Below are 26,129 nucleotides of genomic sequence, written 5' to 3'. Positions count from 1 at the left end.
TGTTCATGTCTACAATACGCTTTTAAGTTTTATCTGCCTTGATAAAGTGAATATTACAGAGACTTCCTGAGTTCCAGGCCCATCTTCCAAAGTCATGGGCATGAAAGATCCCCATTGTCTGAGACCACAGCTCCTTCCCCTTTAGTTGGAGGTGTAGCTGGCATGCTACTTTCTACCAAATGATCTACTTGTAATTAGTTCTTGAACTGGTTAACATCTCTCACTGCCTCATTCTGGCTTACTTCCATATTACCCTCCATCCTTCCCTGGTTTGGACCATTTGACTGCTGACTAGTGAACTGGTGAACTTTAACTTCTTTACTCTCCCTCAGTCTTTATACTCAAACCATCACCAAGCCCTGTTCATTCTACCTGCACAATCCATCTCAAATCAATCACCTCCTTTCCATTTCCACTGCTAGCAACCTAGTACAGGATCTGCTTTTCCATCTGCCTGTACTAATTCACTAATCTTCTAAAAAGTTATCCTATCTTTTTCTCTCCTTTCTGAGTTATGAGCACCACTGTCAGATTAATCTTGCTTATTCATAGGTATGGAAATGTGGCTCCTCTAGTCAAGAACCTTTAATGGTTCCTGACTTCCTACCAAATAGTATTCACACTCTTCCCTCTCCTCCAAGGTTTTCGTGACACTCTTCCTTTCAATGATTTGGTTCAAATCAATTCAATTCTTTTATTAAGTGACTATTTTATGTGAAACAGTGAGGATAGAGGAATATTTTTCCAATGGGGCACTTAATAGAGTCCTAATATAAAAGATATGACATAAAAGATATAAGACATAAGAGAGTCCTAATATAAAAATAATCAGCTTTCATGACTAGAAGCTCATGTCAAAGACCAGTTTCAGAGTTGTGGAATTAGGGCAGGTACTCTGAGGTTGAGTATTGCTCTGTATAAAGGCTTAGGGAATCATGAGAACCACTCTCCTATATAAAGTATTTTCAGAAGAGCAAAGTAATACCAAGACTTTCCTAAATATACAGACAAAAGTGAAACAGTCTATGACCTTGAGAAGTTTACATTCTACTGAGGAGTAATACACAAGTAAATACAAAGCATGCCTACATACCTGTGTATGTGTATGTGTGTATATAAATATAAAGCAGTTTCAAAAGGAATGCCACTTTCCTATATGCATACTCTGTCCCAAGATTCTGCTGCCTTGGTGCAGTGAGTGGAGAGCCAGCCTTGGGGTTGAGACGTGAGATTAAGCGCTAAATGACACACATTAACTTTGTGACCCTGAACAATCTACTTAGCGTCTCAGGAAAATCCAGAAAGTTACATTGAAAGTGCTGGCCTGTATTGATAGAGGGAGTTCCCTTACCTAAAAATTTCCTCAACAACAACAACAAAAAAAAACAAAAAATCAAGTCTAGAATCGCCTTACACTACATTTAAGACAAACTAGGTGTCTTCTTATTTCTGTATAAGTCAAACACTCTTTAGCCTCTGTACTATTGTTCAAATTGTTCCTGATGTCTAAAAAGACTTCAGGGTTGATCTTGAATACTCACACATCCTTTGTGTGTAGAAATGCTACTGATCCTTTGTAATGGTAATGGTAATTTGAAGATCTTCCCTGCCCCTCAACAAGCCTAAGGGAATTTGAAGACCATCCCTGATTTGAAAATTTTCCCTGTTCCCTAGTAGGCCAAATGTAATCACGTGGAGCCTGTGGTGGGAAGAGTTTGCTGAAGAGTAGAGGAGAGCCCACAGGAAACTGGGAGTCAGAGCAGTTAGACAGTGAGAGAGAGAGAGAACAGCAGGCAAGCAGATAGCTAGGCTTGTGAGTATTGGTTTGTGGGAAGAGTAAAGGATGGTTTTACTCTCTGTGGTGTTATGGTGTATTAACTTCTATGTTTCTGTGATGTATTTGGTTTCCTGGTGTTTGGATTCAGTTTTCTGGTTTCTGAATAAATGTTTTGCTTCTCTCTTCTATATAGAGAGTTTGTTATATTTTGCTACTGAGAATTATGCATTTACAGTCACCAGTGGGGCTATGAATATTGCATTGGTGCTACATCCTTTAAAGTCTAATTCAAATATATATTGCTCCACCCAGGAAACTTTCCCTAATCTCTCAGTCAGTTAACATCAGATGGAAAGCAGGAACTTGGGTTAGAATCCTGGCTCTGCCACTTTACTATGTGGAGGACTTTGCGCATGTCATTGTATATATCTGGGTGCTCAGATGTTTTATTTGTTTTCTGTTCATTGAATGACAGGATTGAACTAGATCTTTTTCTTTGTCCCCCATGAGCATCATATCCACCCTTATCTTCAATCATCTCATTTTCTTATCTCCAAACTCTATTCTACAAACTTATCCAAGTCTCATCATGCTCAAAAATCTCATTAGATCATACACCCTTTCCAACTATCATTGTAAATCTTTCCTTTTCTTTGAAAAAGTTGTCTACAGTCTTTATCTCCACTTCTGTTCTCACTCACTTCTCAGCCCTTTGTAGTCATTTCTAACCTAATTGTTCAAATAAATTGCTCTCTCCAAAGAGTATCAATGATCTCTTAATTATAAAACCTTTTCTCAGTCCTTATCTGTCTTAACCTTTCTGCAACATTTTGACACGACTGGCCACCGGTCTCACCTCTTCTAAGTTTTCATGATGCCGTTAAGCAGGGAGATGACACAGTCAGAGCTATGCTTTAGAAAAATCACTTTGATAACCAAGTGTAGGATGGACTAGAGTATGGACAGACTTGACACAGGGAGATAAGTTAGAGGAATATCACACTAGTCCAGGTAAAAGTTGATGTTTTTTATGAATGGAGAGTACGGGACATACATAAGAGGTGCTATGAACATAGAAACAATACAGTTGGGCAATGGACTAGATATCTAGCATGAGTGAGAGTAAGGAGTTGAGAACACCACCAAGGCTTTGAGTCCAGACCACTAGGAGGATGGTAATGTCCTTAACAATAACAGAGAAGATAAGAGAAGGGTAGGGAGTGTTTGAAGGGGAAAACCTCCCATGGAAGCTGATATCACCAAGTGAGATAGTGTAGTTGTCTGTTCTTAGATGTCAACATCTGTTCAGATTATTCCTGGTTTCCCTTCCACAAAAGGATGGTTTCCCTTCCACAAAACTCAGAGAGCTAACCTCCATAGCTCCAATGGACTCTGAAACTAATTCCTTCACTAACCAGTTCTAAAGATTCTCCATTCCCACCCACACTAAAGAATTGAGCAAAGGGGAAGGAAGACAAGAATTTGGATAACCACCTTTAAAAAAAATTAACTCTGAGATCTTCACCAGAATAGAAAATTAAGAATGTAAATTATATTAACTATTGCTTATCATTAGCCATTTTTTAAAAAGGAACAATTATTTCAAATTTTTGTGTTTCATTTTAAGTCAGAAGCAGTAGCATGTAGTGGTAGCATGTGGTCAAAATTTAACAAAAACATAAACTGAGGCATGTTTTTCCAAGCAAGATAACATTTACTAACAGGAACATGCTGCTTGTCAATAAATAAACAAATAATTTGCCTCCATTTATTCCAAAGACCCTGAGCTTCCCTGTTATAGATTTTTGGGAGTACAGAACAAAGAATAGGACAGGGTAGGTGTGATGGGATTGATGACAGCATGTCTGGTTACAGACCTGAGGCACAGCAAACAATATGATTGGTAAGTTAGATGTAAGTTAGATCCAACTCCCTTGTATTCACACACATCCAAGAACAATTAAATTCCTTGAGGCAAGAATAAGTTAGCAGGAGAAATGGATTTTTAACCTTCACCCATGATAGGCCTGCTGAATTCTGAAACAAGTTCAGAGACAGAGAACCATGATGTAAGCTGTTCAAGGACAAAAATAATTAATTGAAATGTTCAGGATCAATTCAACCTTCTCAGTAGCATGCTGCACTCAGAGTCAGGAAACATGGGTTTAAATCTTGCCTCTGATATTTATTAATTATGTGACCCTGGACAAGTGCTTTATTTCTCTTAGCCTCCCAGGGATTTAGTCACAAAGTCATAGGAGATTAATGTGAGGAATTCCAAACCCTGAAGAAATTGTATATTCATACATAAATTCTATGTTTAACTCAATAGACCTAACCTTATTTCAAAGAATGTGTGTGTACACACACACACACACACACACACACACACACACACACGCATACATATATATATGGAATATAAGTATAGATATATAGATATAGATACAAAACTTTCAGCAAGAGTGTACCACCAGGAAAAAGGTCATAGAGTTCTTAATTTAATTTTCTTTGATATATCTCTGCAAAGGAAGATCGGTTATATATAATGATTAATTCGAATTCCTAACTATAAAAATCATTACCTACCTGTTATCTTGTTCTAATCCTTTCAAAGAGCCATGTTTATAAAAATCAAGGGCATAAGCATTGAGTATCATTCTCCTCCCTAGATTGTCAATTTTACTTGAGTGAAGTACAGGAACCTGGGAGGAAGTAATACCAATTGTACGTAGAATGACCTAAAAAACAAAAGTTTCCCTCAGTTCAACTTTTATATGTAAATATATGTAAGTAACAGCTAGCATCTTAAAATGTATTTATTTAATTTTTTTTATTTTGTGGGTTGCTAAAAATGTAAAAGATGTTATCAAGTAATATATAATAAAAAATATAGGCTTATCTCTTGAAGGACAACAAGTGGCCATCCAGAGTACTCTACCAGTATTCTCCTGATGTCAAAAGAAGGGGAGGAAGGCCTCCATTATATTGGGTGGAGTTCTCATAGTAAACTTATGGGAAGAAATGAGTAAAAGTCTCATAGAATAGAAAGGCATGGATCAATTGCAATTCAGAGGAAACTCTGAAATGAATGAGAACATATATCCATTGGTATACTAGAGAATTTTTATTTATGTGAGCAGAACCCAGTTTCTTAAAAGCATAGTCATTTGTGTTATTGTTATTATCATCAGTACCATAACCTCCATAGCTCCAATGGATTCTGAAACTAATTCCTTCACTAATCAGTTCTAGAGATTCTCCATTCCTACCTACACTAAAGAACTGAGCAAAGAGGAAGGAAGACAAGAATTTGGATAACACACCTTTAAAAAAATCCTAAAGCAATAGGTATTATAATTTAATAGACAGAAATCTGCCCTGGAAGGAAGAAGACTGCTTTTTAAGACCTGTATCTGGTAAATCATGTCAATATGACCCTGGGGCTAGATGCTTAACCTCTCAGTTCCCAAGGCAACTCTCTAAGACTATATATAAAATATATATAAAATTTTCTCATCTGAGAATTCCCTATACCAGAGAAAGCACAGGTCCAGTCTCTCTTCCAGTCATTATTGAGATACAACATGGTGTGGGAGATAAAGGGCCAACAAGGAATCAGAAAGAGCCAAATTCAAGCTCTTTCATTGATACCTACTAGCTATGGGACCTCTCAGTGTCCCTAAATCTCTCCCTTAAGGCTATAAATTCCAGAGAAGTTGCTTATATGCAGGAGTAGAAGGAGCTTTACATCTGGGAAATAGGTAAGATCACAGGTCTTGACCCACCCCCAACAAAAAAGAAGAAAGTCCTCATTATAGTACTCACCTGAAATAGGAGAGGATAATAGAAAAAGATAGGACTATTTGGAGGCAAATATATATGTCTTGATAATGAAGAGACTATCTCACAATGACAGGATGCTGACCTCTGTTTCAACACATTTCAATTTTGAAAAGTAGAATGGCCTAGACAGATGGAATTACCACAACACAGCTATGGCAGTCCTGCCATCCAACTGCTGCTCAATTTACACTCAAACCATGCTAACATGGAAGACTATTTTCATTTCACATTTCTAATTAGAGAAGGAAATACCAGAGTGTGAGGGACAGTGGGTAGCCCTCAACTAGTATCTACCAAATAAATGCCTATCAAGTAAGACCAAACAGGAAAATCTGGCTTAACAATTCCTACCTTAATCTTTTTTTTTTAAAGTATGACTTTGTATGAATTGATGCAGAATAAAGAAAGCAGAATCAGGAGAACAAATAACAATGTGAAGAAAGACACTATTAAAAGACAGCTAAATTAAGATTCAATTGACCATTATCAATCTGATATATAGAAAGCAAACAATGAAACTGACAGTCTTGTGGAAATAGTAAAGAATACAGAAAAACAAAACAGAAAATTCACTCAACAGGAAAGAATTTTGAACCAATGTAGACAGAAGTGAAGGCCCTGGAAAACAGAACAAGAATTAAGATTAAGATTATATGATTTTTCCTTTCATTTTGATGATATCTTGCTTTGTGCCTATTTGAGATGTATTTTTCTTATTCTTAAAAAGCAAAATCAATTCAATTTTCTCTTTTAATTTTTCATAAAACGATCCAAGGTCATTTATCGTGCTTCCATAAATGCTGATGTTGGGTATATATTTTTGTCTTTAGCATAATTTATTATTTTCTGCAATGTGTTCTTTAATCCACATTTCATTTTAAATTTTCTTATAGGCCAATAGTTTTTGGTAACATTTTCTTTATTGATTACTCTTTTATTAGACTATGAATAAAAAAAGGAGTGTTTAAAACTTCTCCCTTTCTAAATTTATTTACAACTTTTTTATGGCCTAAGAATATATTGAATTGTGAATATATCATGTATTGGGAGGGAGGGAAGAATATATAAAATGTGTGCATGTGTGTTTCTGAATAAGGTGTTTCCTCTGTAAAGCTTTCAGACCAAGTTTTAACAGCAGTAATTCAAAACTATGACTCCTTTGCTATTTATTTTACTGACTGATCATAATATGTTAGTGAGACATTGAAATGTTTGAATATTATTGATTTTGTAATTCTTTTTACAACTCTTCCTTTGTAAATTTAGTTGCTATACCATTAAGTAAATGTTTTATATTTCTATTTAACATTGGCAATAGTGCCTTTAAGAATAATAAAAATACCCTAGTTAAATTTTATTAATATTTTATAATTTGAATTCAAATTTTCCTGATATCATCAATGCAACTTCAGAGAGGCCCTGGGGATGCAAAGACAAAAACTAAATAGCCCCTGCCCTCAAGGACTTTATATTTTTTAAAGGGAGGCACAGCATGTACATACATATTCATATACAAAATAAATACAAATACAAGGTAACTTGGGGAAGAGGGAAGGCATTAGTAACTGGGAGCATGGAGAAGGTTTCAAGCAGCAATTGACATTTGTTTTGAAGGAAACTGGGGGTCCCAAAAAACAAAGGTGAGTACATGCCAGGCATAGAGGATGGCCTGAATACAGAAAGTCATGGAGATTGGAGATAGAATGTTGTTTAAGGAACAGTAAGGTCAATTTGACCAGATGGAAGAATGTGAGAAGGGAAGTGTATATAATAAGCCTGGAGCAATAAATTGGAGAGAGTTAATTGATGACTTTAAATGCCAAAGAGAGTGTATTTTATCCAAGTAATCAGGAGTCACTGGAGCTTACTAAACAAGGTAGTGACATGGACAGATCCACACTTTAGGAATGCCACTTTAGATGCTATGCAGAAGATTTATTGGTGAAGGGAGAGACTGAAGTCAGGAATAATGTAAGGAGGTTATTGCAATCTGTCAGGGAAGAGGGATGATGACCTGATCTAGGGTGGGGGTCATGTGAATGGCAAGAAGAGGATGGATGTAAAAGATATTGTCAAGGTAGAATCAAAAAGAAAAGTCTTGATCAAATACGTGATAGATATTTATGATGCTTCTAAAGCTTGGATTGAGCAAATTAAATTTGGAGATCAACCCTCAGTTAAAATGCTGTAAAACTGGTTGATTAGCAAACTGTTGCCTACATTCAACATTTCTTAGAAATTTCCTTATATTGTTTTTTCTAAAATTTAGTGGACAGCTGCTTTTCTTCGGTTTTAGCAACTTTCATCATTCTTAATCCTCATACTGCCTTCCAGGTCTATCACTTCTTTCTACATTGCTTCTAAAACTTTTTCTAGGTGTGTAATTTTCCCAATTTTTTTTCTGCTTCCTCTATTATTTCCACTAGACTGCCTTTCCTTATACTTTTTTTTGTTTTGTGCATATTTTCCACAGATTTTTCAAACAGTTGAATTTTGTAATTATTTTCCTAAGAGTCCACAAAGAGAGTCCTGTATGTTACCTTATGATTTCTAATAAACTTTATTTTTAATTTAATTCCTTCAATTGTTCTTATCAAGAAAACCTAGGGGACCTGTAGGAGCCAAGATGGGGGAGTAAGCAGTACATTTCTGTCCCTCTCCCTTACTGACTTCTGAATAAACAGAAAATGGTACTGCAGGAAAAACTCTGGAACAGTGGAGTCAGCAGAAAGATGGGGTGAAGTAACCTTTTAGCCCAAGAGACTAAGAGGATTGGCAAGAAAGGTCCATCTCACTTGAATAGAAGAGTTGCACATTCCAGGAGAGGAAGCATGCCAGCAAGCCAGCAACAAGCCCCACTTCATCCAACCAGTGGGAGATTCTGGGCCCCAGAGTGGGGGAGGCGGCAAATGCCAACACTAGGACACCTCACGTGCCTTAGCATAGGGGAACAAGCAGACTCCAGCACAGAGAACCTCCCCGTGTTCTGGGGCAGCCCTGGGCAGGCAGGCATCTTCCATCAGCCAGATCTCCTCAGGCTTCAGCACTGCCCAGGGCAGGCAGGAGCCCTCTAATATCCAGGACCTAACTTGCTTCAGTCTAGACCTGGGAAAATGTGGAAAAAAACAACTGGCCTCTGAACCCCAAGTCAGCACCAAATAAGCTATCAGGCCCCTACAACCTCCAGCTGCCAACACCTGAGGCCACAGCACACAAAGTCATTGATCAGGTCCCTGGCCCCCAGCACCAGAAGCTTGGATCAGTGCCTGATGTACTGCTGAAGCAGAACGCAAGTTTAAAAGCCATGGAAGAGGCAAGCAAGATGATCAAAAAGCAAAAAGAAACACTGACCATAGAGAGTTTTTTTTAACTTTTTGGAGGGGATAGGCAAGGCAATTGGGGTTAAGTGACTTGCCCAAGGTCACACAGCTAGTAAGTGTTGGTGTCTGAGGGCAGATTTGAACTGAGGTCCTCCTGACTTCAGGGCTAGTGCTCTACTCACTGCACCACCTAGCCACCCCCATAGACAGTATCTATGAGGACAGGCAAGATCAAAACACAAACTCAGAAGAGGACAATATTGTCAATATACAAACTAACAAGTCAAAGGGAAATATGTGTTGCTCTGCAGCCCAAAAAGACTTCTTGGAAGAGTTCAAAAAGCCTTTTCAAAAGCCAAATAAGAGAGGTAGAAGAAAAATTCAGAAAAGAAAGGAGAGGTTTATGTAAGAGAGAATCAACAGCTTGGAAAATAAAGGACAAAAATTGACTGAAGAAAATAATTCCTTAAAAAATACAATTGGCCAAATGGGGAAAAAATCCACTGAATAAAAAACCTCATTAAAAAGTAGAATTGGCCAAATGGAAAAGAAGGTAGAAAAGCTAACATAGAAAACAGTTCCTTAAAAATTAGAACTGGGCAAGTGGAAACTAATGACCCTATGAGACTTCAAGAATCAGTCAAACAAAATAATGAAAAAATAGCATACAATGTAAAATACTTCATTGGTAAAACAAGTGACCTGCAAAACAGATCCAGGAAAAACAATTTAAGAATTCTTGGTCTACCTGAAAGTCATGATCACAAAAAGAGTTTGGACAGCACCTTTCAAAAAATTATCAAGGAAACCTGACATGATATCCTAAAGAAGAGAATAAATAGTCCCTGAAAGAAACCACTGATGACCTCCTGAAAGAGGAAAACTCTAAGGAATATTGTGACTAAATTCCAGAATGATCAGGTCAAGGAAAAAACACTACAAGTAGCCTTAAATAAAGCAATTAAAATATCATGAAACCACAGTCAGGATTACACAGGACATAGCAGCTTCTATATTAAAGAATCTGAGCGTTTGGAATGTGATATCCTGGAAGATAAAGGAGCTTGAATCACAACCAAACATCACCTACCCAGCAAAATTGAGCATAATCTTTCAGGGAAGGAGATTGATATTCAATGAAATAGCGGACTTCCAAACTTTCCTGATGAAAAATCCAGGACTGAACAGAAAATTCAATCTTCAAATACAAGACTCAAGAGAAGCAGAAAAAAGGAAACAAAAAATTTTTTAAAAACCATTTTATTCAATAAGGTTAAACGGTTTAAATCCCATACATGGGCAGATCATACTTGTAATTCTTGAGAAGTGTATCTTTATTATGACATTTAGAAGGGACATACATAGACAGAGAATGTTGACTTTGATGTGATGGTAAAAATTAATTAATTAAGGGGTGAAAAATAAAGATTATAAACACGAAGGCAGAAAAGTGTAAAGGAAAATTAAAGGAAATCCCAAGTGTCTTAAACTTTTACAAACAAAAATGGACCAGAGAAACCAGGGAAATCACCCCTGCTTGATCTTTGGCTACTTACCAAACTATTCGCATCCATTCTATGCTTGCTCCTATCATTTTTATGTCTGTCCTCAGTACTTCTCTCTCTGCTGGACCTGCTTTCCCCTTACTTGATTCTCTTTTATACTTGTCTTGTCCAGAAGATGAATGGTTTCTTGGACGTGCTCTGGCGTGATAGTAATGGAATATAAAGATTCCCCTGTATTGGCTTGGTTTTCAAACTGATTGTGTTAAAACCCAGAGCTTGTTAATCCCACCTGTGGGATGGACTTGTTGATGTGAAAAGAGAGTCCTGAACTGGGAGGAGCTGGTGACGTAGATTTGGAGAGACAAGAGAGAGAGGCAGAAGAACTTTTTGGAAGCAGCACCCTCGTGGAGGCAGAGAGAGAGACTGAGAGAATTGCTGGGGGCCACTTTGAATTGCCCTGGACTTTTGAGACCTGCCCCCTGAGCTGCCAAGGACTGAGGAGACATGGCTGTTTTGCTGGTACTTTGTCTGTCTGTTTTGATGTTGTTTTGCCAGATTTGTCCACTGGTGAAAGACAGTCCTTTTGTTGAAGAAGTCCTGGAACCTGGCTGTTGGCTAAGAGCTCCTGAGACTGTCCTGCAGACAGAGAGTGAATACTGTCCACTGGTGAAGGACAGTGCTGTTGTTGCAGGGGTCTGGGAACCTTTCTGTTGGTTCAGAAGCCCTGAAGAAGGATTTTCTTGTTGTATGTTTACAGAAATCCTGGGAGAGGGTTTTGCTAATGTTTTCAGGGGTTCTAGGACTGTTCTACAGACAGAGGATGAATTAATGAAGGGACTGGCAATGTATCTTGTGGCCTTGCTAAGCCTTGTCTCCCCAGGAACTAAGATTGCTGAGAACTTGCCTCATGTCAAGATGAAGAAAAGAGCTCCATTTGGGTATCAAGTGCTGTGCTTAAACTTGCTGTAACTCTGGGGTAGATTCAATTGTGATCCAGGGGTGGGGAACTTTTGACCTTTTTGTGTTCTATGGTTGAACAAATGAATGTATTTTACTTATGTTTGGAAACTAATCTCCATTTGAGAAGAGGGGCTTTGTGGTGGACTAAATGAAGGTACAGCCTAGGGGTGGAGTAGTATTTAGAACAGGGACTTTGTAATTGATTGAATGAATGGAAGGTCCTGGGGTGGGGTAGTACTTGGAGATTATTTAATCACACTTAGTAAATGCTGTATTTGGAATGATGTCATGTTTTGACCTTCTCTGTTCTTGGTTTGTCACTGAATAAAATGGAGAGCACCTATGCTGGTATTCTGAACCTTGGGAAGTTGCCTTTCCTTGGCATTACATTACATCTGGTCACAATTAGATGTACCCTTATGTTGTTGATTATTGGCAGGAATACAAAAGAATATACCTGCACTTTTTTTCTGTATAGCTTTCCCTTGTAATAGTTAAGTTTCTTACTTTCTTCTTACTAAGTGTCTTCACTTAAGTTTCCATTCATATTTATGGAATTAAAATTAATCTCCTGATTTAATAGCATTTATCTTTGACAGAGCTGAGTTGGCTGATCCTTAAAGAGGTAGAAGTAAGAGCTTGAAAACACCAACTGTATAATAGCTATAAAAGACTGCAATAGGACAGAGTAAGATGCCACTGCTTCTTCCTTGTTCTGTTGTGTCTCATCTATTTTCTTGCTCAACAAAATATTTAATAGGCTTTCCCCCAGCTCTTTCTCTTTCTGGAGCCCCAGAACTTAGCTGTTTTTCCTCTTCCACCCATCTGAGCTCAGTCTCCTGAAGTTGCCTTCTCTCCTCAAGCTGCTAAAGGCAGTTTTCTGCTTTCTGTTCATGCTCTAGTAGTTTTACTGCCTTTACTCTGCTTAGCAGTTCTATAATTAATCTTATTGGCTAAAAATTTCTTTGAGCCAACAATAATTTTCTCTCCACTCATTTTATCTTCTCTTGTATTTTTCTGTTCCTCTGCTTGTATCTTCTCTAGTTTTTTTTTTTTCTGATTTCCGTGGTCTTTCTGTTTTTGTTTTCTCTTGTATAGCTTCTTTTCTCACTTTCTTTCTCTTGCCAACTCCTCTTTCCTCTTCTTTTTCCCTTATTTCCTTTCTGTTTCTGCTCTTCTCTTTGCTGTTCAAGTTCTTGAATTTTATGTCTTTCAGGTTGCTGTTTTTTTAATTGAGGTATCACTAAAATGTTTAAGTCAAAAGAAATCTTCCTATTTCAGGGTACTACTTTGCCATATTCACATTTATATATTAGTTTCAGACCATGCAAGGTATTTGTAGCTTTGATAAAGCCAACATACTCTTTATACTGAACATACATTTGAAAGTTCATTTCATCTATCAAAACTAAAAGTAAGAAAGTTTCTGACAGTAATTTCTTCTCTATAAGGGTCCAACACTGGCGTATCCACATTTTGTATTTATCTTAATGTCTCAAATAACTTTAATGAGAACTTCTTCATTTGCTTTTTTCTGAACCGGTTTCTTTCAATGCAAACCTTTTACAAAGTAGTCCTTCCAAATGAATTGTGTCTGGTCTCTCTCCTGACAAAATCTCATTCCTATCTCTTGCATCATGGAAAAAGGAGTTACAGGAAAACTATTTTAAACTCAGCAGTTCAGACTTTTAAAATATCTGAGAAACCACTAATCTTTATTGTTTTGCCATCAAGACATATAAGAAAAGACTTAACTGAGCTTTTATTTTCAACTTCTTCAAAATGGATGAAATCCATAGTGCTTTTAGACATTTGAAGAATAGAAAATTGATGACTCTCTGCCATTCCTTTCAACATTTCCATCACTTCCCAATTAGAAATGGATTTTCTAGGTTGCTTCAATTGTGGAAGCTTACATTAATGATCATTTTGCTTGAGGCTTGAGGTATAATCCATATAAACTACAAAGTTCAACTGATTCAAATGTATCATGAACAATAATATCAGCCACCATAGCCAAAAGCTAGACATGCTCTAGGAGTCTCTTCCTCTAACTTTTCAGCACTAGGAGGCTTGCTCCCCTATATCCAACCCTACCTCTACCACCCCAAACCCAGTATCTGCGAGCATGCTCACTCCCACCCCACCCATTATAGCACTTCACTTACAGATGCAAAAATTTTAAATAAAATACTAGCAAAAAGATTACAGCAACACAGGGATAATACACTATGACCAGGTGGGATATCAGGAATTCAGGGCTGGTTCAATATTTAAAAAAAAAACTATCTTCAAAATTGACCATATCAATAATAAAATTAAGAGAAATCACATGATTATCTCAAAATATGCAGAAAATGCTTTTGAAAAAATACAACACCCATTCCTATTTTAAAAATCAGAGATTAAAGGAATAGATGGAATTTTCCTTAAAATGATAAGGAGCATCTATCTACAACCTTCATCAAGCACTATATGTATTGGGGAAGAGCTAGAAGCATTTCCAATGTGATTATAGGTGAAAAAGGACTACCATTTTCAACACTTTTATTCAATATGTTACTAGAAAAGTTAGTTTTAGCAATAAGAGAAAAAAAGAAATTTAAAGAATTAGAATAGGTAATGAAGAAACAAAGTTATCAACATTTGCAGATGATATGATGGTATACTTAGAGAATCCTAGAGAAATAACTTTAAAAAGTGTTTGAAATACTTAACTTTAGCATAGTGGCAGGATATAAAATAAATTCACATAAATCATCAGCATTTCTATATATTACAAACAAAGCCCAGCAACAAGAGATAGAAAGAGAAATTCCATGTAAAGTAGCTGTAGGCAATAAGCCAGGAACTATAAGAACAAAATTATGAAACACTTTACAAAAATAAAGTCAGATATAAATTTTTGGAAAAAAAAGCAGTTGCTCATAGGTAGGCCAAGCTAATATAATAAAAGTGACAATTCTACCTAAATTAATTTAGTTATTCAGTGCCATACCAATCATACTACCAAAAATTTATTTTATATAGCTAGAAAAATAATAATAAAATTCATCCAGAAGGACATAAGATAGAGAATATCAAGGGAATTAATGGAAAGAAATGCAAAGGAAGGTGGCCCATTCATACTAGAGCTAAAATCATATATAAAGCATCAAAAGTACTTCATACTGGCTAAGAAATAGAGTAGATTGGAATAGATTAGGTACAGAAGACACAGTCATTGATGACTATAGTAATCTACTGTTTGATAAATTCAAACACTCCAGCTTCTGGAAGAATAACTCAGTTTTTACAAAAACTGCTTAGAAAACTGGAAAATGGTATAGCAAAAACTAGGTAAAGACCAATACCATGCAATGTATACCAAATATGGTCAAAATGGTTACATGATTTAGACATAAAGGGTGATACTATAAAAAATTTAGTAGTGCAAGGAATAGTTTATCTGTCAGATGTATGGAGAAGGGAAGAATTTATGAGCAAACAATTCTCTAACATAGTGAAATGCAAAATGAATAATTTTAATTATAGATTTTTAAAAAAAATTTTCTTTTTTTAGTTTTTTTAAAATATTTTTTAAATTTTGATTATTTTAAATTGAAAAGTTTTTGCAGAAACAAAGTCAATGCCACCAAAATTAGGAGGGAAGCAGACGACTGAGAAAGAATTTTTACTTCCAGTGTCTCTGATACAGGACTCATTTCTAAAATATATAGAGAACTGAGCCAAATTTATAAAAATGTAAGTGACTTCCCAGTTGATAAATGGTCAAAGGATATGAAGACAGTTTTAAGAGGAAGAAATTAAAGTTATCTATAATCATATGGAAAAACACTCTAAATTTCTATTCCTTAGTAAAAGTGAAATAAAAACAGCTCTTAGGTACCACATCACACCTATCTGATTTACTAATCTGACAAAAAAAGAAAAATTACAAATGATGAAGAAGATGTGGCAAAGTTGAAACACTAATGCATTGTTGGAGTTGTAAGCTTATCCAATCATTCTGGAAAGCAATTTGCAACTATATCCAAAGGGCTATAAAGTGTCCATACTTTTTGATCCAGTAATACCACTTCCAGGCCTGTTTCCCAAAGAGATCATAAAAAGGGCAAATATGTACAAAAATATTTAAAGCAACTCTTCTTGTAATGGCAAAGAATTGGAAATTAAGGGGATGCCCATAAATTGGGGAATGGCTGAACAAAGTTGTGGTCTATGGATGTAATGGAATTCTATTGTTCTGTAAGAAATGATGAGCAGATAGACTTCAGAAACATCTGGAAATACTTATATCAACTGAGGTTGAATAAAATGAACAGAATCAGGAGAACATTGAACACAGTAATTGCCACATTGCACAATGAATAACTTTGATAGACTTAGCTCTTCTTAGCAATGCAAGAATCTAAGACAACTCCAAAAGACTCGTGTTGGAAAATATGTACAAAAATTTTTTTCATGGTAAAATTTTTTCATAGTAAAAATTTTCATGGTAAAAAAAAATTCTTTTCATGGTAGCAAAGTATTAGAAATTGAGGGGATGCTCATCAATTCGGAAATGGCTAAACAAGTTGTGGTCTATGACTATAATGGAATACAATTTTTCTATAAGAAAAAATGAGGAAGTGGATTTCAGAAAAATCTGCAAAGCCTTACATGAACTCAAGATGATTGAAGAGAGCAGAACCAGGAGAACAGTGTATACAGCAATAGCAACACTGTGTGATGAGCAACTTTAATAGACTTAGCCCTTCTCAGCAATGCATTGATCTGAGACAATTCGAAAAGACTAATGCTAGAAATTGCTATCCATATCCAGAGAAAGAACTATGGAGTCTGAATGGACATTGAAGCATATTATTTTCTTTTTTGTTTGTTTGTTTTTCTCCCTTTTACTCTGATTCTTCTTTTACAACATAACTAATGTAGAAGTATCTTTAATATGGTTCTACATGTATAACCTATATCAGACAGCATGTCATTTTGGGGATGGGGAAGGTGAGGGAGGGGAAAATATTTACAACTCAAAGTCTTATAAAAGTGGATGTTGAAAACTAAAAATATATAAACATTTTTTAAAAAGAAAAAAAAACAGCTTTTTTGGTGCTACTCTGAGTATTTTTTTAATACACCATTTTCCTAAATATTTTACCTGAGCTTTTTTTAAAAACACATAGTAATCTTTTATCAAATAAAAGGGTTTGTTGCTGTTGATGTTTTGATTTGTTCATTGCTTTTAATGACAATTTTTTTTCCAATCTTTTGAGGATCTCTAGCAGTTTAACTTCTTTTTAGCATTTCTATTGCTATAGATAGATTGAAGATATAAAAGGTATTGTGGCATAGTGAGACAGCCTTAGAGTCAGGAAGACTCAGTTTCAAATAGAGCCTCTGAAACATACAAAATATGTGTTTGATTCTGTAAAGTCATTTAACACCTTGCTGTTCCCAAACAACTACTAATATGATAAGCTATAGATATACATTGAACTACAACCTGCATTAGTAAAAAGAGCTTTCTCATCTTGGAGTTTCCTACATCAAGAAATAACAAGCCCAGTCTCTCTCCCTATTGATGAGATCATCTTCCTTATGACCTCTCGCTCCTCCATTTACATAGAGCTTCCTCCTTGTCATCTTCTCTCTTTCTACTTGTCTCCTTCTATCTGCCTAAAATGAAGTTTAGATCTTCTGAAACCAAAAAAAGTTGTCTGTTCACCCTTCTATCTTGCCCATAGTCTATCTCATTTCTCCTTTCCCAATTGCAACTAAATTCCTCAGGAAAAATTATCAAAAACTGATGCTTCTTCCTGTTCACCTTCTGTCTTTCCAACTTGCAATGTGGCTTAAATTCCCAGCACCCCATTTAAACTTCCTTCTCGATCATATGGATGGGATGGTGGAATGAAAGCAGTAACTTTACTAAGCTCCTCCATGAATCCTGTTGCTAAACTTTAAAAAGTGAATCTGAACAGATTTTAGAGTAACAGAATCCAATGGGAGACAGAGTATAGCAGATTTCCAGGCCAGGAAAGTGCCCATGTAGGTCTGGGCAGGGGGAGTGCAGAGCATGCAGGGGCTGCACCAGCACAGGCCAGAAAGCAGACTACAGAGAAGTGAGAAGAAGGCCCAGCCAACGGATTCACCCACCCCAAGGGTAATTCACAGCCATCACCACAGCACAGAGTATCAGCCAGAGTTGGGTAAGAGTAAGCACAGGGCCCTCAGTAGTGACTGCAGGTTCTCTGGGGGCTATCAGCTCACAGCCTGGAAGTTTAAAAATCACCTACCTGAATTTCCAGAAGTCAAGATGGCAAAGTAAGCCCTAGCTTCTCTCATTGCCCTCCCTGATGCAGAAAACACAGAGATTGAAATAGGGAAATAGCCTCAGGCTTAGGAGTCACTGGGAAAGGGTGTAACTGAGGCAGTAAGGAGTCTCAAATGAAGGGTGGGAGAGGTCCCAAAAAGGCCCACCTCATCTGACCAGCAGGAGCTTCCAAAGCCCATGGTGGTGGAGCCAGCAAGTGCCAACAACAAAAACCCAGGTGGGCCTCAGCACCACCAGGGGAATCTGCAGACACCATGTCTGCTGGTCACCAGCTGCTGAGCCTTCCTGAGCTGTACCCAAGAGGCATAGATGCAGAAATCTGAAGTGGCCAGATTACCCCTCCCCCACAGGTTACTCTGTAAGCCTCGGTGTAACTCAGGGGAAACACTCAGAGTCCTGGCCTTGGCCTCAGTCTAGATGCCCGGAGGCTACAGCACACACAGTCACCAGGACCTTATCTCCCTGCCTGAGAAATCAGGAAATAGAAAATCACAATGGGAAAGAAAGAAGTTGAGAAGGGAAAAGCAAGAAAGTAATCTGATCTTATTATAGTGAGAAAGGACAACCAAATACAGAGAACAATATGAACTCTATGCTCACACCTAAGATCACAAAAGGAAATATGAACTGGTCTCAAGCCCAAAAAGAATTCTTGGAGGAACTCAAATTACTTTTTTTTCTGCCTTTTGGAGGGCAATTGGGTTAAGTAACTTGCCCAAGGTTACATGGCTAGTTTTTTTGTGTTAAGTGTCTAAGGTCAGATCCGAACTTAGGTTCTGCTGACTCTGGGGCCAGCACTTTACTCACTGCACCTCCTACCTACTCTCCAGAAAAATTTTAAAAGCCAAGTTAGAGAGGTAGAAAAAAAATTTAAATCTACAGTGATCAAATTGGAAAAGAAAATCTCACTGAAGAAAACAAATACCTAAAAAGTAAAATTTGTGAAATGGGAAAGGAGGTCCAAAATCTAACTAGAATGAGCTTCAAAAACTAACATAGGAAAATAATTTACTAAAAATTAGAATCAGTCAAATTGAAGCTAAGGACTCTATGATGCATTGAGAGTCACTCAAACAAAACACGAAGATTGAAAAATTAAAAGAAAGTATAAAATATCTCACCAGAAAAACACTGGGAAAAATGCAAAAAAATGACTGGGAGAACAGATCCAGGAGAGATAACCTAAGAATTATTGGTCTACTGGAAAGCCATGATGAAAAAAGCAGGCTGGACAACATGCTCCAAGAGATTGTTAAAGAAAACTTTCCTGAAGTCCTAAAACCAGAGGGTAAAATAATTATTGAAAGAATTTATCAGACTCCTCTTGAACCAAATTGAAAACACCAAGAAATATAGTAGCCAAGTTCCAGAATTATAAGGTCAAGGAGCAAATACTGCAAGCAGCCACAAAGAAACAATTCAAATATCATGGAACTACAGTCAGGATTACACTGCACCTAGCAGCTTCTACATTAAAAGAGTGGATGGATTGGAATTTGATATTTTGTAAGGCAAAAGAGCCAGAACTGTGACCAAGGATCAAATACTGGGCAAAAGTGAGAATGATCTTCCAGGCAAAGAGATGGTCATTTAATGAAATAAGTGACTTCCAGACTTTCCTGATGAAAAAGCCAGAGCTCAATGAAAAATCTGATCTCCAATTACAAGACTCAAGAAAGACATAAAAAGGTAAACAAGGAAAAGACACACTCACACACATGCAGACAAATGCACATGCACATAACTTGGGATTCAATAACAGCAAACTGTTTATATCCCTATATGAGAAGGTGATACCTGACAATATTGAAATATGATTATCGCAACCCTTAAAAAGGATATACATAAATAGAGGGCATGAGTATAAATGAACTAATCTGATGATTAAAAAATTATTAAGGGGTTCAAAGAGACTGTAATGGGAGAAAAGAAAAGGATGAGGCAGAAAAAAGTAAATTATGCCACACAAAGAGGCATAAAAACATACTATAGGAGAGGGGAAGGAGGTAGGTAGAGGAACATCATTTGAACATTGTTCTCATTGGTTCTATTAAAAGAGAGATCAACATAATCAATTAAATTTAAGATTCTAATTTGAAAAGACACAAAATCTCATTATAATACAGGGAAAGGAGGAAGGGAGAGAAGCACTGTATAAAATTTACTCTCATTGGTTTGGGGTCAAAGAGGAAATAACATACTCTGAGAAGGAGAAAAATCCATTGTGCCCTATAGGCAGTAGGAGAGGTAAGGAGGTGGGGGGAAGAAGAGGGGAGTAGTTAGAAGGGAGGGAAATAGTAGTAAGGGAAAAGGGTAGGTAAAGAGAGGGGGGTCATAGGGAGGGAGTACTGAGGGAGGTGGTGGACAAAAGGATAACTCTTAAGGAGGGAGAGAGAGAAGGAAGAAACAAAAATATAAACAGGGGAGAGAACAGGATGGAGGGAAAGAGACAGATAGTAATCATAACTGTGAATGTGAATGCGACGAACTCTCCCATAAAATAGAAGTTGATAGAAGAATGGATTAAAAAACACAATCCTACAATATGCTGTCTACAAGAAACACATTTAAAACAAGGGGATATACAGAGGGTAAAGGTAAAAGGCTGGAGGAGAATATATTATGCTTCAGTTAAAGTAAAAAAAAGCAGAGGTTGCAATCCTTATCTCAGATAAGGCAAAAGCAAAAATAGATCTAATGAAAAGAGATAGGGAAGGAAACTCTATCCTGCTAAAAGGCACCATAGAGAATGAAGCAATATCATTACTTAACAGATATGCACCAAGTGGTATAGCATCCAGATTCCTAGAGGAGAAGTTAAGGGAATTAGGTGAAGAAATGGATAGAAAAACTATAATAGTGGGGGGCCTTAATCTCCCCCTCTCTGAACTTGATAAATCTAACCTCAAAATAAACAAGGAAGAAGTTAAGGAGGTGAAAAGAATTTTAGAGAGGCTAGATATGATAGATCTCTTGAGAAAACTGAATGGGGATAAAAAGGAATATACTTTCTTCTCAGAAGCTCATGGCACATACTCAAAAATTGACCATGTACTAGGATATAAAAACCTCACAATTCAGTGTAGAAAGGCAGAAATATTAAATGCATTCTACTCAGATCATTATGCAATAAAAATCATATGTAATAAAAGGCAATGGAAAAATAGACTAATTGGAAACTAAACAATTTAATCATAAAGAATGAGTGGGTCAAACAAGAAATTGTAGAAACAATCAATAACTTCATTCAAGAGAATGACAATAATGAGACAGCATACCAAAACTTGTGGGATGCAGCAAAGGCAGTTCTTAAGGGAAATTTTATATCCCTGAGTGCATACGTGAATAAATTAGAGAAAATTGAGGCCAATGAATTAGGCATGCTATTGAAAAAGCCAGAAAAAGAACAAATTGAAAATCCCCAATTAAATACAAAATTATAAATAATGAAAACCGAAGGAGAGATTGATAAAATTGAAATTAAGAAAACTATTGGATTAATAAATAAAACTAGCTTTTTCCTCCATCTTGGAGCTGTGGAGGCCTGCTGGAAACAGGGCTTCTAGAACAGCAAAATGTATGGAAGACTGTGGTCCAAGGCCATTTTTGCTGGCTACAAGAGAGGCCTATGAAACCAGAGGGAACATACGGCTCTTCTGAAAATTGAAAGCGTCTATGCACGTGATGAAACTGAATTCTATTTGGGAAAGAGATGTGCTTATGTATACAAAGCCAAAAACAACACAGTGACTCCTGGTGGGAAACCAAACAGAACAAGAGTTATCTGGGGGAAAGTTACTCGGGCCCATGGTAATAGTGGAATGGTTCGAGCCAAGTTCAGGAGCAATCTTCCTGCCAAGGCCATTGGACACAGGATCCGAGTGATGCTCTATCCCTCAAGGATCTAGAATGACAACTGATTAAATAAAGTTACACATTTATTGAAATGTTAATAAACAAATAAATAAATAAATAAAACTAAAAGCGGGTTTTATGAAAAAGCCAATAAAATTGATAGATCCTTAGTCAATATGATAAAAAAGAAAGAAGAAAACCAAATTATAAGTATCAAAAATTCAAAGGGTGATTCTACCTTCAATGAAGAGGAAATTAAAACAATAATTAGGAATCATTTTGCCAAATTGTATGTGAATAAATTTGACAATCTTAGTGAAATGGTTGAATATTTATAAAAATATAAATTGCCCAGATTAACTGAAGAGGAAGTAAATTACTTAAATAACCACATCTCAGAAAAAGAAATTGAACAAGTCATCAGTGAGCTCCTTAGGAAAAAATCTCCAGAGCCAGATGGATTTACTAGGGAATTCTATCAAACATTTAAAGAACATTTGGTTCTAGTACTCTATAAACTATTTGGGAAAATTTGTGAAGGAGTCCTACCAAATTCTTTTTATGACACAAATATGGTACTGAGGGGTGGCTAGGTAGAACAGTGAGGAGAGCACTGTCTCTGAAATCAGGAAGACATGAGTTTAAATTCATTCTCAGACACTTAACACTTACTAGCCATGTGACCTTGGGCAAGTTGCTTAACCCCAACTGCCCTCCAAAAGGGAAAAAAAAACAAATATGGTACTGATACCCAAATCAGGAAGAGATAAAACAGAGAAAGAAAATTATAGAACACTTCCCTCATGAATATAGATGCAAAAATTTTAAATAAAATATTAGCAAAAAGACTAAATCAACTTATCACAATAGTAATACACTCTGATCAGGTAGGATTTATTCGAGGAATGCAAGACTGGTGCAATATTAGGAAAACCATCAGTATAATTGATCATATCAACAATAAAACTAGCAAAAACCATACTATTATCTCAATAGATGCAGAAAAGACTTAAGGAAATACAACATCCATTCCTATTAAAAACACTAGATAGCATAGGAATAAATGAAGGCTTTCTTAAAATAATAGGTAGTATCTATTTAAAGCCATTAGCAAGTATTATATGTAATGGGGATAGGCTAGAAGCAATTTCAACAAGATCAGGGTTGAAACAAGGATGCCCTCTGTCACCCCTCTTATTCAATTTGGTACTAGAAATGTTAGCAGTAGCAACTATAGAAGAAAAAGAAATCAAAGGAATCAAATTAGGCAAAGAATAGACTAAGCTATCACTCTTTACAGATGATATGATAATATACTTAGAGAATCAAGTAAAAAACTACTTGAGACAACAAATAAGCTTGGCAAAGTTGCAGGATATAAAATAAACCCACATAAATCCTCTGAATTCCTATATATTTCTTTTATTTTTTATTTTTTGTGGAATTTTTTTAATGTTTTATTAACTTCTGATTTATATCATCTGTTTCCGCCAGATTTTGAGTTACAAATTTTCTCCCCATTTCTCCCCCACCCACTGCCCCAAAATAGCAGTCCCACAGGATATCCTCTCCTCCAATCTGCTCTCTCCCACATTTTCCCCCATACCCCTTTCCACTTTTCCAGTGGATCTCTATGCCTCAGTTCCTGCACATCCCATTTCCCAATTACATGTAAGATATTCCTATATATTTCTAACAAAATCCAACAGCAAGCGATAGAAAGATAAATTCCATTTAAAGTTGCTGTAGACATTATAAAATATTTGTGAATCTATATGCCAAAACAAATCCAGGACTCATATGAACACAACTATAAAACACTTTTCACACAAATAAAGTCAGATCTAACTAATTGGAAAAACATCAATTGCTCATGGCTGGGTCGAGCTAATATAATACAAATGACAACTTTACCTAAATTAAATTACATATTTACTGCCATACCAATCAATCTACCAAAAAATTACTTTGTAAAGCTAGATAAAAATAGCAACAAAATTAATTTGGAAGAACAAAAGGTCCAGAATATCAAGGGAATTAATGAAAAGAAATGCTAGGGAAGGTGACCTAGCCATACCAGATTTTAATCTATATTATAAAGCAGCAGTCATCAAAACTACTTGGTACTGGCTGAGGAATAGAGCAGTGGATCAATGGAATAAACTGGGTACATGAAACTCAGCAGTCAATTACTATAGTAATCTACTGTTTGATAAACCCAAAGACCCCAGTTTGGGGGATAAGAACTCACTATTTGACAAAACTGCTGGGTAAACTGGAATATAATATGGCAGAAACTGGGCATAGACCATTATCTAACACTGTATACCAAAATCAAGTCTAAATGGGTGTATTATCTAGGTATAACAAATGATACTATAAGCAATCTGGAAAAGCAAGGAATATTTTATCTGTCAGATTTATGAATAAGGGAAGACTTTATGACCAAACAAGAATTAGAGAGAATTAGAAAATGTAAAATGGATAATTTTGATTACTTTAAATTGAAAAGATTCTGTACAAACAAAGCCAATGTAACCAAGATTAAGAGGGAAGTAGAAAATTGGGAAAGAATTTTTACAATCAATGTCTCTGATAAAGGCCTCATTTCTAAAATATACAGAGAATTGAGTCAAATCCATAAGAATACAAGTCATTCCCTAATTGATATATGGTCAAAGGATATGAATAGGCAGTTTTCTGAGGAAGAAATTAAAGATATCTATAAGCATATAAAAAGTGCTCTAAATCACTACTGATGAGCGAGAAATACAAATCAAAACAACTCTGAGGTACCATATCTCACTGGTCAGATTGGCTAAGAAAGGAAAATGACCAATGATGGAGAGCATGTAGAAAAATTGGAACACTAAAGCATTGTTGGTGGAGTTGTGAACTGATTCAACCATTCTGGAGAACAATCTGGAACTATGACCTAGGGCTATAAATAATTTCCTACCCTTTGAACCAGCAATACCACTTCTAGGGTTGTATCCCAAATGAGATCATAGAAGTAGGAGGAAGACCAATATGCACAAAAATATTTATAGCAGTTCTTTTTGTGGTGGCAAAGGATTGGAAATTAAGGGAATGCTCATCAATGGGGAATGGCTAAACAAGTTGTGATATATGAATGCAATGGAATACTATTGTGCTATAAGAAACAAGGAGCAGATGGACTTCATATTTACCTCTCCTGGTAAATATTTACCTGAAGACCCTTATACCAACTGTTGCTGAGTGAGGAGAGCAGAACGAGGAGAAATGTGCGTACAGTTACAGACACAACATTTTATGATGACTGTCTTTGATAAATTTGCTCCTCTCAGGAATGCAAGGTTATAAAACAACTCCAAAAGACTCATGATGGAAAAAGATATCCACACCCAGAGAAAGAACCACCGAGTGTGAATACAGACTGAAGCAAACTACCTGCTCTCTTTCTTTTTCTTGTTTGGTTTTGTTTCTTCATTCCCATTGTTTGTTCCATCCATTACGGTCCTTCTTTATAACCTGACTAATGTCTAATGTGAAAGTATTTGCAGATCCTATACTTGACTGCATACTGCCATGGGGGCGGGGGCGGGGGTGGGGACGGGGGCATGGAGAAGAGGGAGGGGGAGAATATTTGAAACTCAAGGCATTGTGGAATTGAATCTTGTGAACTAAAGTAAACAAACAAATTAATAAAGACAAAATAAACTTTAAAAAGAAAAAAACTTCCTTCTCTTAGGACACAAATGACCGCGTAATAGTTAGATACAATGGCCTTTTTGTCAGTCCAGGTGTTTTCCCAACTTCCATGCAGCATATTATCATCAATGATCAAATCTTTCTTCTGGACATTTCTTTCACTAAGTTCTCCTGATTTCCCCCTTACTCTTCTAACTGTTCCCTTTCTGTTTCCTTTAATGCTCCAAACTCCAAAGTTGTGTCCTGATCTCTTTTCTTTATCCATTCACTTCCATCATTTTGGCATGTTTAACTTAGGTGGCTCAATGGATAGAGTGCTGGGCCTGGAGCGAGGAAGACCTGAGTTCAAATCCAGCCTCATAAACTTACTAGCTATGTGATGCTAGGCAAGTCATTTAGCATCGATTTGCCTGCTTTCTCAGTTGTAAAATGGGGATAACAGCACCTAGTCACAGAGCTGTTGCAAAGATCAAATGAGATAATAATTATAAAGGGTTTAGCATCTGGCACATAGTAAGCAATATATCAATGTTAGTTCTTTTTATAATTATTATCTTCTCTGTTTCTAGTATCCTTTCGCCACAAGGAACAGTATCCTTCACCTGAGATTTCCTGAAGCCATGAGCCCATTCCCTTCCTGAAAGAGTGAATCTACTCAGTTTTGGAACTCCTGGGACTGACCTTTACCTATTTGGTGAATTGAAAAGGAGAGAAGAAGCATTTATTAAGTACCTACTATATGGCAGACACTGCATTAAGTACTTCATAAATATTATTTCTTTGATCCTCACAACAACTCTGAGAGGTAGGTACTATTATTAACCCAATTTTACAGTTGA

General features: G+C 36.4%; 1 protein-coding gene and 2 pseudogenes across 2 annotated transcripts in view; 1 reads left to right on the top strand and 2 right to left on the bottom strand.

Annotated features, from left to right (window-relative positions):
• The window catches only part of LOC138168224 (probable ATP-dependent RNA helicase DDX60), a 177,548-nt gene that overhangs the window by 5,684 nt on the left and 145,735 nt on the right, over positions 1–26,129 (bottom strand). For both annotated transcript variants that reach the window (XM_069097259.1, XM_069097269.1), the window contains exon 36: positions 4,367–4,518. In XM_069097259.1, coding sequence (XP_068953360.1) covers positions 4,367–4,518 — 152 coding nt within the window. The remainder of the gene's footprint in view (positions 1–4,366; positions 4,519–26,129) is intronic.
• LOC138170591 (A-kinase anchor protein 17A pseudogene) lies at positions 11,851–13,489 on the bottom strand (annotated as a pseudogene).
• LOC138170585 (large ribosomal subunit protein eL33 pseudogene) lies at positions 21,318–21,687 on the top strand (annotated as a pseudogene).

The sequence above is a fragment of the Petaurus breviceps genome, unplaced genomic scaffold, assembly GCF_028583685.1.
Source record: "Petaurus breviceps papuanus isolate PSGF00001 unplaced genomic scaffold, PetGlider_PUasm1.0 126, whole genome shotgun sequence".
Lineage (NCBI taxonomy): Eukaryota > Metazoa > Chordata > Mammalia > Diprotodontia > Petauridae > Petaurus > Petaurus breviceps.
The sequence above is the reverse complement of the archived record's forward strand: the minus strand, read 5'-3'. Positions and strand labels throughout refer to the sequence as shown.